This window comes from Enoplosus armatus, chromosome 18, assembly GCF_043641665.1.
Source record: "Enoplosus armatus isolate fEnoArm2 chromosome 18, fEnoArm2.hap1, whole genome shotgun sequence".
In the NCBI taxonomy this organism is placed as follows: domain Eukaryota; kingdom Metazoa; phylum Chordata; class Actinopteri; order Centrarchiformes; family Enoplosidae; genus Enoplosus; species Enoplosus armatus.
The window spans coordinates 6,102,400-6,120,321 of record NC_092197.1 but is presented as its reverse complement, the minus strand read 5'-3'; the positions used below and the strand labels follow the sequence as shown (position 1 = coordinate 6,120,321).

At 41.1% G+C, this 17,922-nt stretch overlaps 1 protein-coding gene across 1 annotated transcript in view; it reads left to right on the top strand.

Moving 5' to 3' along the window:
- The window catches only part of col27a1a (collagen, type XXVII, alpha 1a), a 61,982-nt gene that overhangs the window by 36,466 nt on the left and 7,594 nt on the right, over positions 1-17,922 (top strand). The window contains exons 14-33 of the mRNA XM_070925077.1: positions 957-1,001; positions 2,865-2,918; positions 3,178-3,222; positions 4,688-4,741; positions 5,145-5,198; positions 5,543-5,596; positions 5,683-5,736; positions 6,276-6,329; positions 6,479-6,523; positions 8,436-8,489; positions 8,600-8,644; positions 8,727-8,780; positions 8,871-8,924; positions 10,447-10,500; positions 11,235-11,288; positions 14,988-15,041; positions 15,311-15,355; positions 15,940-15,984; positions 16,272-16,325; positions 17,811-17,864. Coding sequence (XP_070781178.1) covers positions 957-1,001; positions 2,865-2,918; positions 3,178-3,222; positions 4,688-4,741; positions 5,145-5,198; positions 5,543-5,596; positions 5,683-5,736; positions 6,276-6,329; positions 6,479-6,523; positions 8,436-8,489; positions 8,600-8,644; positions 8,727-8,780; positions 8,871-8,924; positions 10,447-10,500; positions 11,235-11,288; positions 14,988-15,041; positions 15,311-15,355; positions 15,940-15,984; positions 16,272-16,325; positions 17,811-17,864 — 1,026 coding nt within the window. The remainder of the gene's footprint in view (positions 1-956; positions 1,002-2,864; positions 2,919-3,177; positions 3,223-4,687; positions 4,742-5,144; positions 5,199-5,542; positions 5,597-5,682; positions 5,737-6,275; positions 6,330-6,478; positions 6,524-8,435; positions 8,490-8,599; positions 8,645-8,726; positions 8,781-8,870; positions 8,925-10,446; positions 10,501-11,234; positions 11,289-14,987; positions 15,042-15,310; positions 15,356-15,939; positions 15,985-16,271; positions 16,326-17,810; positions 17,865-17,922) is intronic.

Genomic DNA, 17,922 nt, shown 5'->3' with positions numbered 1-17,922 from the left:
CGCATTCATATTTGGAGAAACACTTTGCTCACAAATCCCTGACTTTTCCAATAGTTCAGTCTTTTAGCTCAGGCAACCAAACCTAATAAATCCTTTCTTAGTCCTGAGCTTTCCTTTTTCCTGAGAGTAAGGCCTCATCTTCCAGAGAGTGACTTAGGCATCAGATGCACCAGATGTTAGCGTATATTTTGAATAATCTGTACAATGGGTTTATGAAATCCAATGTGACATACTTTACATATTTCTGCCCCACATGAGCCACTCTTTGTTGTCTCTACACTTGAGAAAAGAAGGTTTTGTGCTTTTTACTTTTGGGGAACTCTAGGGGAGATAAAGAGAAGACAAAAAATGTGGAAGAAGCAGAAAATCCGTTTTATCTTGAATCCTTAACAAACGAGACAGGTGCTGTGAGCTAAATGCTAGCATCAGCATGCTAACAATGCTGATGTTTAGCGCGTATAATATTTACCATGTTCACTTATTCAGATTAGCATGTTAGCATGCAAACATCAGTAAGTCAGGAGTCACTAGGATACATCATCTTGAGACTATGAGTGTTCCAAGTTATCTGGCGGATGTTAAGATATTTCACAACATTAGTGAAAACTTTGACCTGCTGGTGGCGCTAGAGGAAAAGTTAGGTGACCATCAAAGTCATTAGGATTCATCCTCTGAGGACCCCAAATGTCCGTACAAAAATTCTATCTATGTATCTCGGAGGGAGAACGAACCTCAGTGGGACGATGGGCTCACATCCCCCTCCACCTTCACCTCAGACACACACACACACACACACACACACATGCACACATGCACACAGCCCCCTCTCATAAGCTGTGATGAACACTGAGCCACTCTTCTGGAGCATGTTTGTTTAAAAAAGAGCCAATAACCCCAGAAACTTGCTCCTTCTCCCTCTCCCTTCATCTCACTTACTCTCTCTCCTCTCTGACTAGGGTGAGATGGGAGCCCCCGGTCCAAACGGAGTTCTTGGACTTATTGTGAGTAGTAGTTTGTGTGTGTTTCTGTGTGTAGTCTGTGTTCTCTCCTCAGTTTAAACACCCTATTTTCCCAAATGCCTTATTCCATAAATTCATAGCTGTAAAGGACAGTAATTAAATGAAAACAGAAAATGTCTGCTTAATTGAAAAAATACTCTCAATTAACTCTCATCATCATTTACACTGCCTGCCACTTTTGTGGGAAACAAACCACTCTCTGTAGCTTCTTTACCACTGTAGACATATTTAAAATAGTGGAAGTGGATGGTTTTGGGAATCCAAGACGGAAGTTATTTTTTGCCATGACTGTAAAGCCTGAATTATGCAGTTTGTCCCTCCCGCTTCCCCTCATTTTAAAGACAGTTTGATCAATCAAACAGACCTTAACAAGGCGTTTTGTTTTCCTCTTGAATATCCCTCTTATTAACTATTTTTGAACAGGAACACCCCCCACCCCTTGCCCACCCATCACCTTGCCCTCCACGCCTGCCCAGCCCGACAGCCACATAATTGTGTCTGATTATAATGTCGCCCTGGTTTCTCTTGTCGTGTCCCGTCTTCACCCGTCGCTACCGCTCCTCCCGGTCTATTCTAGGCCACCAGTGGTGGTAGTAGGCCTGTAATTGGAGGACTGTCTGATTACAGCTCTGCTCTGAGCTCTGTGTCCTCTACATCCATCTCACCCCGACAGTATACTGTACGGTACACACCAGCAGCACTGAGCACAGGATATAAATGTAACACCCTTCTCTGGGGACGGCAGGCCTCAGCTTAGGGTGAAGGCAGGCCACTGTGGAAGAAGGGAAAGTGTTGGCATGTAGACGACTTATCAAGAAGAAGTTGAGGCTTTTTGAATAGCAGTGCCACTTTTTTAATGTCTTTGTTTCTCGCTATCTTTCTAAATGTCTTTTTCTCCATCCCTTTTGGAGTTCTGCAAATGGGGTGGCGGTGAAAAATATTTTTCGTGGGTTGTGTAAACACACCATCTTCCTCTTATCCTGCTTTCCTGCTTTGATATGATGGAGGTTGAAAGCTGCTGTACTGGCCAGGAATTGAACCTGGGCGCCCCTTGTGGCATGCATTGATAATAAAATAATATTGTATTTCTTCATGAATTTCTGCAATTTGGACAGGTAAGCAGGCATAGAACGGATACTGTTGTTTTTTAGAGGAAAATCACACCAAGTGAATCCTGAATAAAACCTTTTATTCTCACTTATTTGAATGCATTAGAATTTCCCAGCTGAAGAAGAAGAAACTTTTTAATCTTTTTAAAACACCAAATGAAGTGGCTTGTTGTGAGGGACATTTCTGCAGCACGTAATTCAATAACAACCTCTGTCACACATGCAGATACTACAGTATTCACAGAGAGACAAATATTTAATACACTGAGCCAAGGCCACCCTGTAGGGCTTTACAAGCAGAAAGCAGCAAAGAATGAAAATGAGATAACTATTAGCAGCCTGTGATGCTTCTCTGTGGAGAGAAGACGTTTCTCGAGCAATTGCATGAACATGGTCCACAATATAGTCTCTCTTCCTTTCACACGCTGACAAGAAAGCAGATAATCCAGCCGAGTGTTTAATCCCAGTACCAGTTCCTCTTCCAGTCACATTCACATCATTTGATTCAGGCTTCAGGCGAAACATAATCTTGGCTTCAGCCTGCAAGATCTATTCCTTATCTCGTCATATATTATCATCCATCATTTTGTGTTGTGTGCAGTGTGATGGTCTGGAAGATAGATAATGATGCTTAATCTTACACTTAATTAATGCCAAAGTGAACGCTTATTGTATTTTTCTGTACTTTATGCATATGATATCACTGAACATGGATATGTTCCTCTTCTGGTGTCAGGGTGATATGGGACCTTTGGGAGAGATGGGCCTTCCAGGACCTAATGGACTGAAGGTAACACACACATAAATGGAAACTGTTACCTTCACTTCTTATCTTGTATTGTCTTGTTTGGACTGCCTTTTAATTGTATTATGTGTTATATGATACATGAGTTTGGAGACGTCTGAAAAAGTTTATGAGAAACAAATCTGCTGGTGATTGACTACCTCAGTTCTGCACAGTGTTTAGCTTGTTCCTATGAGGGTGCATTTTAGGTGAGGTTTGGTTGTGGGGGGTCCCTTTCTAACCCATCTGTTGGTGCTTGTTCCAGGGGGTGCCCGGAAATCCAGGAGAACCAGGACTGAAAGGTGATAAGGTGATCTGAATATTCCTGTTATTGGCCTGTGTTTGAGCAGCATGTGATGGATATGTACTTCTTTGCATCCTACTGTAGCCATCTCTGTCCAACCTTTAAACATAAAGCATGCCTTCATTACCTTCAACCACAGCGATACAACCTAATTATTTTTTTACTCATATAAAGCACGAGATTTTACAGGTTTCTCTGATTTCAACTAATATGAGTCCTTCCTATGTCATTTCTATGAAATCTATTGTGTGATATGTGTGAAAGGAACCTACACCTAATCCACTTTCATTTTTAGGCAGTCAGCAGAGAGACCATCTGTTGAATAAACTTAAAGGAATAGTTGTGCATTTTGAGAAATACGTTTATTTGATTTCTTGCCTAGAGGCCGTTAGCTAAGCTTAACATAAAGACTGGAAACAGGGGGAAACAGCTAACCTGGCTCTGTCCAAGACTTACAAAATCAGCCTACTAGCACCTCTAAAGCTCATTAATTAACATGTTATATCTTGTTTGTTTAATCTGCAAAACATTAACAAATTGTGGTATTACAGAAGCTTTTTCCAGTGTTTAAGCTAAGCTAAGCTAACCAGCTACTGGCTCCAGCTCCATATTTACTGTACAAACATGAGAGTGGTATCAATCTTCTCATCCAATACTCAGCAAGAAACAAACAAGAGTATTTCACAAAATGCTATATTATAAAAAATGTTATGTATTTAGACTTTATAAAAGTAAGATATTAAAATGATAATTGGAAAGAATTTAAAAGTGTTAGAACAATTCCAGAAGATAGGAACAGAATATTGGAAGTAGGAACCCTGATTTTGCTTCTCTGAGATCCCCTGGATCTCTTAAACGGCCTGTAAAGCAAAAGCCTGTTCAACCGTGACGAGGGAACTGCTTGAAAGGCTCTGAAACAGAATCTCAGGGAATGAACGGATTCATAAATATAATCACAGATTTATGCTGGGACCAGCTGTAAAATCATTCGGCATTAGCTGTAGTCAGTTGATGTTTCTCCCCCTAAAAGAATTTCCATTACAGTAATTGAGCCTGGAGGAGATAAAAGCAGAATTTTTTGCAAATGACAGAAAAGATCTTAGTGATGAGCCTTAGCTGAACAAAACACTTTAATTTGTAAGGAGGCCACTCAGACCAGAGTTAGAATAATTAATTGTCTGTGATAACTAATCTGTTGAACTCTGGCTTTTCTCTAAGACATGTGGGTGCACAGAATGGTGCAATTGCTATCAGTGCCTTTCATAAGACAGATTGACACCACATGAAGAACTTGGCTAAAGCGATGAACTAGATTCATTGTGTGTGAAGGTTCATAATGTACCGACCTGTAATTAGTATTGTGTGTTGAAAAAGCTGAATGTGATTGATGTAGAGAGTAGAAGTTACAATTCCCCCTAATGTTCTTCATTTCTCTTTCTTTCTGTCCATACCTCATATCTTCCTGCGTCAGGGTGAAATTGGGATTCCTGGAGAGCAAGGGGAGATCGGGTACAAAGGAGACAAGGTAGATCACCACTACAACATACATGTACATGTTATAAATGTTCACGCATCCTATAACCCCTCATCAGGCCCTGCCCTGCATGCAGCCTCCAACACACACACCCAGAGTTACACAACCTTTGTTGCAGAACTGTGCCTTTGCAAAATGACTTAGCCAGATGTGTGCTGTCCGGCTTATGGAAATTCTTATGTAAACCCTCCTCATTTGTCTGTGTGTGTAAGCAAAATCGAACCCATTTAGCGTCATAGTTCAGAGTGGTCCCAAGAGATAACAGAAACTGAGCAGAGTCATGCATGTCTAATGTCTGTTTCCCTAGAAAAGAGATCAGGGTTCTGTTTTTTTGCTTCTGAATACTGTCCGACTGTCTGTCTTAGTTTTTATGTGTTGTGTTTGTATTGGACAGGGCATCCAGGGGGCTCCAGGGTTACCAGGTATCCGTGGGAAACCAGGACCACAGGTTAGCACTGGCTTTAATGACATGATATACATTAAAATGCTAAAATGTGAACGTTTTACTTTTCATCTAAAGGATTAGGGTTTTTCTTTGCTTTCTTGCCGAGCATATCTGTCAATTAGCCAATTAGCTCAGCTTAGCATAAAGACTGGAAATAGGGGGAAAAAATCTGCCTTCAAGCACCTCTAAAGCCCTATAAGCTGTGGCCTTATATTGAATGGACAGATATGCAAGCAGTGATGGTCTTCTCATGTAACTCTCAGCAAGAAAGCTAATAATCGTATTTCCCAAAATGTCCAGCTATTCCTTTAAGACATTTCTCATGTTCTCGTTTGTCTTTGTCACAGGGCAAGCTAGGAGAGAGAGGCCCTGATGGTGCACCTGGACCGCCAGGCCCCGAGGTTTGTATTTACATTGCTGCATCGAATGTGAGAGTCTGTATTTTAGACAGACAATAGAAAACATTTTTTTTAATTGATCATGACAGGGTTTCCCTGGTGACATGGGACCTCCGGGAGACAACGGCCTTGAAGGACCAAAGGTGAGTAAAACCATCATCTTGGCTGAGCAGTCACTCAACTGGCACCATGAAAGAGAATAAGACCTGCAAGAGTCTGCAGTCATGCTCACAATTACAATGCTACCATGCTGATGTTTAGCAGGTATAATGTTTGCCATGTTCACCATCTTAGTTCAGTGTGTTAGCATGCTGACATTTGCTAATTAAAAGCAAAGTACAGCTGAGGCTGATGGGAATGTCATTAGTTTTGCAAGTATTTGGTCATAAACCAACAAATTGAACAAATTTAAGATTTGACCTGATGATGGCAATTGAGGAAAAGTCAGACAATGACCAAAGTCACAAGGATTCATCCTCTGGGGACTGTGAATGTCTGTGCAAAATAAACCATCCAGTAGATTTTGAGATATTTCCGTCTGGACCAAAGTGGTGGACCGTCTGACCATCAGACCAACATTGCCTTCCCTAGAGCCACAGCATTCATGGCAAAAAACACATGTGTAAATACTACATTTACCTTTACACATTAGCATTCATTTGACTGCTTTTTACCCACCCAGGGAAAGCCAGGAGTCAGAGGTTTACCGGGGCCACGAGGGGTGCCTGGCTTGGAGGTAAGACTGTCAGACGCCGGCCACATCAGAACGACCCCAAAGCACCAAAAGGCATTAAAAAGTTTTACGGCACAAGGCTTCTCTTTGCTGAGAGCTGCTTTATGTCTCCAAACATAATTCATGCTAAGATCAATATCATCTGTTTCCAGGGAGATGAGGGCCCGATCGGACCACCAGGCCCAACAGGACTCGAGGTGAGTTATTAGATAAACACCTGGTGTTGCCTGGCTGGTGGAAAGGAAGGAGACAGAGCTGATAATAGGGATCACTGTTACCAGTATAGCATGTGTGTTTAGTCATGGAGAAACATTGAGTCTGTGTGTGCACTCATGTAAATGTGCTTGTTTGTTTAAACTGTATCACATGCAGCACTCTCAAACTATCTATTAGGTGCGTTGATTTGGTTTCATTCCATATTCTTATTTATTTATATATATTGTATGTCTGTGGTAAACAGAGAGGAAGAGAAACCCAACTGCTGTGTGAAGCTAAATCTGTTTGCATGCTTTGCAGTACAACAAACACAGTCTTAGTTAGCAGAACAATGAAGTCTTTGCATGGTGTTAGCTACCTGGTCTGCAGTGAAAGCTACACGAGTAAGCAGCATTGGATGTGTGATATCAGAATACTGTGATCAATATATGCTTTACTCTGAATTATGTGTAACTCGCTTTCAGTCTCAGCCGCCTTTACAGTATTTAGTAAAATTAAATAGCTTAATTTTAATTATGCATCCTAAAGTTTGTTGTGCCACAGTGAGAGTTAATCTGAAATGTATTTGAGGCTATAAAGTAGATCATCATTATGGATGTTTCTTTGGCATGCATTTGAAAGAAGCTGTAGATATGTATGGTTGGAGTTTTATGGAGGTTGTTATGTCTTGTCTCTGGACTGCATGCAGTCCTTATTTGCAGCCACCAGGGGGTGATAACTGCCATCGCTGTGTTTATAGGTGGCAGGATTTATAGCTGCCGTAAAGTGCTAGAAGATGTTAATGGGCCACTGCAGAAACATAAGATTTGTTGACTTTATTTCTCAATTGCTTTATTGAATGACAAAGAAAACAGATTACAATTATAGTTAGTCTTTCAACCAGGCACTTCTAACTTTTAAAGATTCATTATAGAGATGCTACCTGTTTTTCATCATGCGTTTATGTTTTACTTCTTCCTACTCCAAGTCACCCTGTACTTTCTTTCACTCTAGCCCCCTCCACACTCCCCCCTGTCTCCCACCCACTCACCCGTCTCACTCTCTAGCTGCCTCTGTCCTCCATCCGAGGGGAAGTGGGGTATGACTCCTTCAGGAGTTGTGATTGATCTCTGGCCAGGTGCCACAGGTCCTCCTACTGCTCCACCTCGTCCGACTCCTCAGCCAGCTGTCTTTTAGCTTCACTGCTCTGCTCAGAATGACACCCTCTCTTTGCCCCTGTCTCCCTTTTTTTTACCATCTCCCACACCTTCTCAGTTGCTCTTCATCCCTCTCTCTTAGTGCAATTTCTGTTCTTTCTCTAAGCATTTCTTTCTTTCTTTGGTTAATGCGGTCAGTCGCAGGCATAAATCTAGATTAGGTGATAAGAAGTCACAAATCCTGGACAGCTCATATTAATTCTCATGTTACTACAAGAATCTGCTTTTACTGTGTGCTGCTGAGTGAAATACAGTCTTAGCTTGTGCTGTCTTATGAAAGCGTCCAACCTTTCTGGAGTAAAACTTTGGAATTGTTGAGTCACTCAGTCTTTAGGAGTTTGGCTAAGACATTTGTGACCTGGAGTTATTGCTGGCGAAAAAAAAAGCACTTAGCCCCCCCTTAACCCTGGGAATTACTGTCTGTGCAAGAGGAACATTACAGTCATTGAACACTTTCACAGCCTGCCAAAATGTACTGTCAGCATTACCTGTACACACCATTGCATATTTCTGCAGCATGTACAGGGAGCTGCAACAGCTGCAGACTAACTCCCAGCTCTCTCTTCAAACTGTCATCTCACGGGAAGCAGATCCTTTATATTCATCAAGAATTTGTGATGAATGTTAATGATTCGTTCACTGGCAAGTGTATGTCTTTTACTCACTGTTCATTATTCTACGCTATGTCCTTTTTCAGGGCCGAATGGGCAGAAAAGGATTTCCTGGGAAGGTTGGGCCAGAGGGAGTTAAGGTGAAAAAAGTCAATATTCACAGATGATTTTTTTCTCTTTTTCTCAAAGTATCAAAAATATTGATTTAATTATTGTAAGCAAATGACTAGTAATGTATTTGTCTCTGCAGGGAGAGACTGGCATCACAGGAAAAGTTGGAACCATGGGAGAAAGAGTAAGAAACCCTGACATAGCCACTTCCCTTTTTCCAAATGTCTATCCATTCATCCGTCCAACATTGAGTCTCTGTATTTCAGGGCTTGGTGGGTTTCATCGGACCTGTGGGAGAGGCTGGACTGGCAGGAGAGAAGGTAAAATAACTTGTTCTTTCCTTGTAAATCCATTGTTAGATGTTCTCACAAGGTGACTGAAGACTGAATGTTGTGCTCATGTATATTTAGGGGGATCGAGGGGAGATGGGTCTTCCCGGACCACCTGGAGAAAAGGGAACAACGGTAAGACACAATGAGCAGGGCAGAGTGGAGGGATTTAAGTGTGATAAAGGGTAACATTTAAGAATATGAGCTTACACATGATTTTCTGGGTGTCATTAAGAAAATCCTAAGAAATGGTCATCTAAAACTAAACTGTGTGTGTTATTCCCATGGGAATATACTGATGTGTGGGATTAGGTCAACACCACAAGAATATGCCAAGGTGGAAAGGAGGCACATCACCTCATACCTCATACGACTTAGGGCCATGTTTTCTAAGCAGTGGTTTGGCACTTGGCAGGAGGCCTTTTTCTGGAAAAAGTCGTAAATTTGTTTAAACAAAGGAGGAAACAGTTCCAATGGATCACTTCCAATGATTTACCTCCTTAACGGTATTTATTGGCCGCAGGAAGTGCTGACTTCTCATTCTGAAACGTCGAGTGCGACTGGGATTTGCAGAAAAAGAAACGAAGAAAGAGGGTGGTCCATTTTCATCCATCCATCTTTTGTCTTCAGTTTGCAGGACGCCTGAGTGTCACCAAAGTGTGTCTGGTGTTTCATGGGCTTTACTCTATCGCTGTCACGCGGCTATTTAGCTCTTTCAAACAGAGCAAGTAGCTTCTCTGTCATGTAGTGTCTTTATCTAATATGGACTGTCTAATGTATACTGTATGATGGGCTGGAGTGGATAAGAATTTAGTCATCATTCTTGCTGAAACAGAGAGAAGTTTCCTGCTGGCTGACAGCCAGTTGGATTTCTTTCAGGACTTAACCACACACACACACACACACACTGACACACTTATAAGGACGTCCTCTGTTGTCTCGCTCTCTCAGCTGCAAAACAGAAACAGACCCTGGAAAAGACTGCATCATACAAAGTGAAGGGAGCTGACCGGCAGACATCTATAGCTGCTAACAGAGAGCTCATACTGCAGGCATTTATGATTTATCCCTGTGGATGCATGAGATCAGAGCAGCCTACTGTGCTATAGGTTTGCATATTGGACAGATTTTATTGCACTCAGCTGATCCGAGTGGTCCGACTGAAAATACTCCCCATTACATAGTTGTGCTTTTCCAAATGGTCCAATAAATGAGAAAAGCAGCCAAAAGCAGTATGTTTTCAGATATAAAATCATCTCCTCGGGCTGTCTGTTTTTCTCTTTCTCCCATTGTCTCTTATTGTTACAGTAGATGTGTTTCCCAGTGTGCAGAGCATTTCTGCAGCTGTATGTTTGTACTTGCTCTGAAATCCAACTTGTTACCTCAAGCGAATTCAAACTGTACATATGTATAATTCAGAATTTAGAAAGAGAGAATTTAGAGTGAGTTTGTATCTTTAACGTTGTTTAGCGTAAAGTCACATTTGAAAACTTACTTTGTAAAAACTTGAGTATCATAGTTTTGTGTCGCAATACTCTTTTAAAAATACTCTTTAATGTCATTATTGTTCCCAAATCGTTACTCTTATTGTGTTAATCATTCATATAAAACTCTGTTTTTTCTAATCTGCTATGCTGTGTGTTTATGTACATGATAGGGTCACCCAGGGACACCAGGTGGGACCGGGCCTACAGGACCACCAGGAAGACCTGTAAGTCACCACTCTTTTGCTAATTTTGCACTTTATTCCTTCTTTTCACTTGATAATTTTTGCAGATGATAGTGTATAGTCAATGAGCTGCATGGTTATCAACATCAGGGGCTCCATCTAGGTTTTGTCCGAGGCTTAGAGTAGTACATATGGCTGTATCAGAGAAAACTGACAAACAATAACAGCTGTAAGTCTAACAGATGAACAGAGGTGCCTTTGTTTCTGTGTATCTTTTTACCAGTTGTAGATGATAGTAGTATGCAGTGTTAATAACCCACAGTCTGCCGCAAAGGTTTCTCTGAACATGATGAGAGCTGGCAGCCTCCTCTGAACTTGCATTATCCTCCTGTCAGTCAAAAGCCCAACACCTATAACCAATTAGAAGCTGCCCCTGCCCTTTGTTTCCCCTTGCTGTGTCCTTGCCATGGCCAGGTTTGACAGAGTGCGGGCTGAGCATTGGTTGAAGGTGGGGGCCACTGAGCCACCAAAACAAACATAAATATGGGGCTCTTGGGTGCAGCAGGACAGGATTCCAGAGCAGGCCCTTTAATTGGTGTGAGTGACAGATCTAACAACAAACCCCATAGTGTGTTCCCGAGGTCAGGCTGCCCCCCAGGGTCAACAACCAAGGGGCTCTGTGCTCTGTCAGTGTAAACCTTTGTTTTATCTCTCCTTCCCTTTTTCCTTTCCCCCTCTCTTTTTCCTCTACATCCGCCTTTTCCTTTGTTTGTCAGGGCCCTCCTGGCGCGAGTGGGCCAGCCGGCACCAGAGGACCCAAAGGCTTACGGGTAAGTTTGAAGTTTCACACCTGTCGTTGAGTGGTGTTCTGTAGTAGGCGTATCGTTGTCCCCAGCCTTAAGAACAAATCATAAACTTTGCAGAAGAGGGCAGATACACGTCACTTTGCTGTCATTGTGTATGCTGTAATGTGTGTGTTTGTAGGAGCCATGTGCCACTGCTGTTGTTGAGCCGCTGGAAAAACTTTAGCGGGTGAACATAATGAAGTGATATGGAACTGCCTCTGAACTGAGGTCATGTGTGCTGCTTGCGTAACGTTCTCGGGTTCAGAGTCAAAGCATGAGTCGGTTTCATCCTTTTCAGAAGTCATTGCTCATTATAACTGCTGCAAGAGCTCCACTGATGTAAAACAAACAGCTAATTTTCTTTATTCCATATAAATGGAACAATGACTACTAGTTAAAGGAAGGACAATCCAGTTACATGACATTTGTCTTGGAAAATGTGACCCGGCTTTTCAGGCTGTTCTGCTATTCTTTGCAGATAAATTTAGTAAACTGGGGAAACATGATTTATGGGAGGCTTTTATCAGCTTTTTTCTTTTTCTATCATTCTGGGTTAGGAGAACGTTTCAAACTCATAAAACATCATTCACAAAAACCACAATAGCAGCTGTAACCTTTTTAGAATCAGCTGTGGAAATACAACTCGGTTTTATATTTTTTTCTAAACATGCTTAACTTTCAAAAGGAATATTAGATAATTGTCATTTTTTTATCACATCAAAGTAGTGTACACCTGATTAAGACATTTAATATCATTGTGTTTCATATTAGCATTACACCAAAAACACCAAACACTGTGCCTGTACTGTCAATCACTGTATGTTGCAGTTTCAGCACTAATAGAATAAATTATATGAAAATTAAATGAACATAAACAGAATTGAGATTCTCTCTATGCAGAAATGTTGAGTTGTCAATCACAGGTGTAACTAATAACAACACAATTGTGGCTGCATTCCATTTAGGGGGTTCACTGGCACTCCTAAAGTGATTGGAGCAATCGGTGCTATTATATCAATACACCTATACTTTTCCTGTTAACAGTTTGCTGTGGGGAAAAAAATCCATAGACGTAAATGTAAAATAACTTAAGAACATTCTACAAAAAGAAAATGAATATACTGTGGATGCCAGTAATCACCTGAGATTTGTAAAATGACAGCTCTGCAGTGTCAATAAAAGTGAAATTGTACACAACTCCAGAGTATTTTGTGAGAGGTGAAAACAAGGGGAAAACAGCTGGAATTTTAGCTGGCTAAATCCCACCAACAGAAATTCTAGACCAGATAAATAATGTTCATAAAATATGGCCTCTGGAATAACACACAGCAAATAAATTCTTGTACTCCGGGAGTATTCAAGAGAATGTAGTGGCAATAATTAATGACAATAATGTATTTTGAGAACAATGATGGCTGTAACTATGGCACCGATGCAGAACACAGTAAAATGTATGTTTTTGGGGGTCCGTTTTGTCACACTTGAGCTTCTCCTACCGATGTAGTAACATCCTCCGTCCTTTATTTGCTCTCCGGTGGAGTTCAGACCCAGTCGCCGACCTTTCTCAAAGGTTTTTAAAGATGTCTTTTATTGCTGTGGTCCGCTGAGTCAGCTGGAAAATGGGATGAAATAGCATTGAGCTTCTCTATCTGAGGCTTCCATGGGAGATGGGTCTCACTGTGGTTGGCCTGGACATACCCTCATGTCTCTCAAGCTGTGTTTTCAGTTAATACTAATGTCAGCAGCTTCCACTGCCAGTAAACCTGCCTGCTGCTTCATGACTTATGTTGGATTGTCCAAACTTAGAAACCTGAGTGTAGCAAGCCAGAAGATTTGGAGGTGGTTCTCTCACAGACGTAAATGTGTGCAACCACAGACTCACACTCGTGCCTCACCACACTCCCCAAACAACACACAGACTCTGGCTCCACAACAAATGCACCAGCGTTTAGAATTCAAGATTTCACGTATCTTTTATTTATGAATTAGGAGATGTTAGAATGACGAATCCACCCACTGAAATGTCTATAAAAACCAAAACACCATAAAGTCAAGACAGTTTCAGACAATTTCTGTTGACGTCTCTTTTGACAAAACAAAATGGACTTTTTTCTTGTCCAACGTGAAGTACTGTAGGTGATTTCAGCTCTGAATAAAACTTCTTAGTGCTAAATGAGACTTTATACAGCGTTTACATAGACTTCAACACCATATGTCTTTTAGATGTTAGCTACTTGGCTTCCGGCACAAGGCCTTAATGTTGACACAGCGATGTAACATCTGGCCTCACTCTCCGAAACATTGGCACTGGACTGTTTTGTAACATGGAAATATTATGGAATCAGAGACAAGAGATGAAACCAGGAAGCCAGTCCCACTATCGTCTCTCTCTTTCTTTGTGTTTATGTTTTATTTGCATGTAGACTCATGGACTCAAATTTGTGGATGACAACCATGAGGAATCACCTCTCTGATTAATCTAATAACTCCTTATGACGTCTGACCTACAACTCCTCAGCTAGTGTTTTCCATATTGAAGAACATATTAATCTCATCATCCCTCCCTCTCGGCAGTCGGTGGTTATTATTGAGCTAGTTTAAATAGATGTTTTTGATTGGTTTGAAACCATGCTCCTGGTGTTCCTTTTCCGCCTTTGTTTGAAAAGGGTCAGAAGCTTGTGTTACAAATCAATGTAACTCAGTGTAATTAATTAACTTTGAAGCATAATATTTGAGTGAATGTGTTTTTCCGGGGGCCTGATAGGGTGAAATATTTTCCCTACACATCGGCTAATCCGGCTATGTAAACGCAAGCAGTGGGTAGCAGGTACCCCAGACAGGAATGTTAATGAGCGCTGCTTATCCAGCTCTATGTATAATAGGCTTATAGCACTTCAGCTAGCGGCGTTCTCCATGGGCCAAACTCCCACTGTGCTCAGTCATCAGCCACTCACACTCCTGTGTGGCTGTGTCATGTTATATTTGCTTTCTCCTTTTAAAATAATGAACTAGCCTGAGAAAATCACAGTTTATCTATTATTTATAATCACTGTTAGCTAAAATTGAACCTCAGAGAATCTCATTGTCAGCCACTGAGGATCTTCACAGTTACATCTTCCACAATATAGATGAGAAAAGTTGTGCAGGTGCTGAGCAGATGGACTGTATTGGTCCACTGCCTGGCTCCCATTTATTATCACTGCTCACTGGACTAGCAGGCCCTTTAAGCGCTTTAGATTGATTATGTTTGACAGTTGCACCCATGGAATATAAACAGTCAGACTGTTCTGACAGTGTGTGTGTTTAAGTGTGAACAGTGTGTGTCTGTGTGTGCCCAGACTTTGTGCCCTGATTCTAGTATTAAGATAATACAAGTCATACCCCAGTCACTTTCACTGCCATGTGTGACACCATATAGAGAGACATGTAGCTATTTCTACACTGTCCCTCTATGCACACATATACACATCGACTTTTACACACATACATACTTGTACATAACTTCCTTATTTTCCCTTAAAAGTGCAGTTTACAGGCACAGGGACCCTCACACTGCCTCTGTCATGGGGGTATTTTTGGCATTCAATGCACTATACAGAGATGCTTATTTACAGTATGTTGGTGGCTGTCTGGCTGTGTTACAGTGACCTCTGTTGGTGAAGTGACAGCTGTCTTGTGTTTCAGGGAGCGATAGGGCCTGACGGTCCAACAGGAGAGATGGGGTTAGAGGGCAAGACGGTAAGAAATCTGGCTTGATTATGTGCGTTTATTGGAATTTCCTTCTTGATATTTAAACTGGAAACATTCACAAAGCCAAATTATGCAGATGCAGCAGTAATGACCATAAAATAGCAAAATCATATCCTCCTGCATACGTAATAGATTCCTAAGAGAGAAATTGAATCTTGCGCACCAAAAATAGCAAATTGGACATCTTCTGGAGGCAGGAAATATACAGTAAACTGACATGTCGCTCGGCTATCTCTCATCCTTCACTCTCTCCACAGGGTCTTGATGGTCCTCCAGGAAAAATAGGCTTCCCTGGACCACAGGTAAAGCACTGGGGTACTTTTCGACTTTTCCACTCCTTCCTCTCGTATGTTTTTTTGGTCCTTATGTTCCTCTGGAGACACCGAGGCATCGAAATGATTTAGAAGACCTACACGTATACCAGCAGTGTGGAGGCCCACAGTCAGAAACAACATAGTACTTTGGAGGAGAGAACTGTCCCTGGGAGGTTTCTACAGACTGTGGGCCACAAAGGTTTTTTGCACGGCTCATTAGTTGGATTTTAGTATATTTACTCAGCCGGCAATTAAACTCAACTTCTTGAAATTATTTGGGCATATATATCGCTGAAATGTTTAATATGTAGTAGGGGTCAATACATTAATCCCCTCCTTGTTTTGTGATATACAATGGTCAGATATTGCTCTTATGTATTATTATTACATAACTTGTCTTTAGATGCAGAATATGTCTAAAGTGAGACACAAAGCCTCAGTAAATCTGGCTTTATGTGTTAATGTACTTTCTTGTCAGGTACAGTGTTGAACTCATCATAGATCGTGTGCTAATGAACCCTCACATAATTGATCCTGTCTTACATATTCTTCCTTTTTTTGTGTCCCTCCAGGGGAAGATCGGAGAGACTGGGGAAACTGGGCCTAAAGGTTTTCCTGTGAGTTTACTGCGCTGTACAAACACTGTAATACTTACTTAGAGACTTACAATAGATGCACAGACAGACTCCAAAACAGCAAGCTTTATATTCCACATACAGTATACTGTATTTAAATACGGTATAATAATGAGACATTTAATAGTGTTACATTGTTTAATTGTTAATGCATATTGAAAACTATTAAACATCATAAAAACTATTCATGTATGTAGTGTTTTATGAATGTGAGATGATGTGTGGGCATGTGCATGTATTCTGAATTCACTTATCCTTCTTGTCTCCAGGGTATCCAAGGGCCCTCAGGATCTCCAGGGGACAAGGGAATAGCAGGCGAGCCGGTATGACCCTCCAACTGTCTCTCCATCCTTTCATATAATTCTCTGTTGTTCCCTCATCTTCTCCTTCTCCATGTCTTGATAGCCTCATCTGCCTCAGTCTCTTTCCCTCTCTCCTTCTGTTTTTTCACTGTATTCACCAGTTTTATTAGATTCTCTTTGGCAACAAACGGCACCCTGGTTCTCTCTGCCCAGCCCTGTTAGCTCCAAAATATCACAGCCAGGAAGAAGTTTATGAGACATATTTTAGTGCTTATTAAAAATATATTCGCCTGTATTAAATGTTTCCTCCGGAGCAGCCAGAGAATTGTCTCATCTGCTGTAGTGGCAGGGGAGTGAACTGCAAGCATGGCAAACTAAATAGATTGGTTTTTGAAGAAGAAACAGATTATTAATAGAAGTGCTAAATTGCTGAACTCGCAGGGAAAATATATGTGATTATTGCCATGATGGTTAAAACATTTCCTGTAAAAGATTTGCTGTCCTTCTTGTGGTTTTATTTTATGGGCACTTAAAGAGGTAGAACTGAAAAAGACGGACTAAAAAACGTGTAAGCTTGCATGCACACTGAATTTAGCTCAGCAATATTAAAGACAAGCACCTTCCCTCTAAGTGTTCATTGGTATGATTGAATGACTGATATTCTCCTGTTTCCTATTAAACAAAACATGGATCTTTAGCCATTACTAGCTCCAGAGGACACTCAGGCAGCTGGATGCACTTTACTTCATACAGCAGACTGTTTATACCAACAATAGTAAAGACAAATATTCTGAGACTGAATTTCAAATGTATTTTGGTTTGTAGTGGTGTAATTAGCATTTTAATAGGTAATGAACAATTGCATGACCATGTCGACTACAAGCTATGGAATATGTGTTTTCATCTGCATTGTTATTAATAGTTTATTGAATACTTAGTTTAAAGCTATTATGATGACCTATAAATAAGGATTAAATCACAGTGGGAGGATGAAGTAGAGTTTCCCGGCAACCATCTGTAAATATGAATCCTCCCTTGTTGTTTAAAATCACCTTCCTAATCATTCTCCATTGTCTCATCTCTCTTCACTGATAGACAATACACTTCTTAGCCCTGTTGTTAACTTTCTTTGGGCTCGTAGCGTTCGTAATGTGAATTTAATGACCATACAGGTGACTTCAGTTATACCATTACTGTTGTTTGGACGGGATGCAAGTCAACCAGGGAGCAAACTTTATTCATATGCGCTGAGATTAAAAAGTATTCATGGCAAAGTGTCCATGTTTTAGAAGCATAATTAGTGACACAGTCAGTCATTGCATTCAGAGCCAAACTGTGTACAGATGGTGCACTGATTTATCTGCCGTTGGCTCATCTACAATCAGCATTAGCCAGAGCAAGCTATTAGCTATTGTTTATGCTTATTAAATGAGATCTGATGTTGACTAGAGTGAAATATCCCTTGTTGGTTATCAGTCTTTCAAGTATTTGTGTTGTCATCTGTAGGGACCACCTGGGCCAGCAGGGACTGTGGGACTGTTAGGAGAAATTGGTCAAAAGGTGAGAGATGTTTTCAAACACACTCAGGCATATGCATGCATGCATATTGCACATGGAT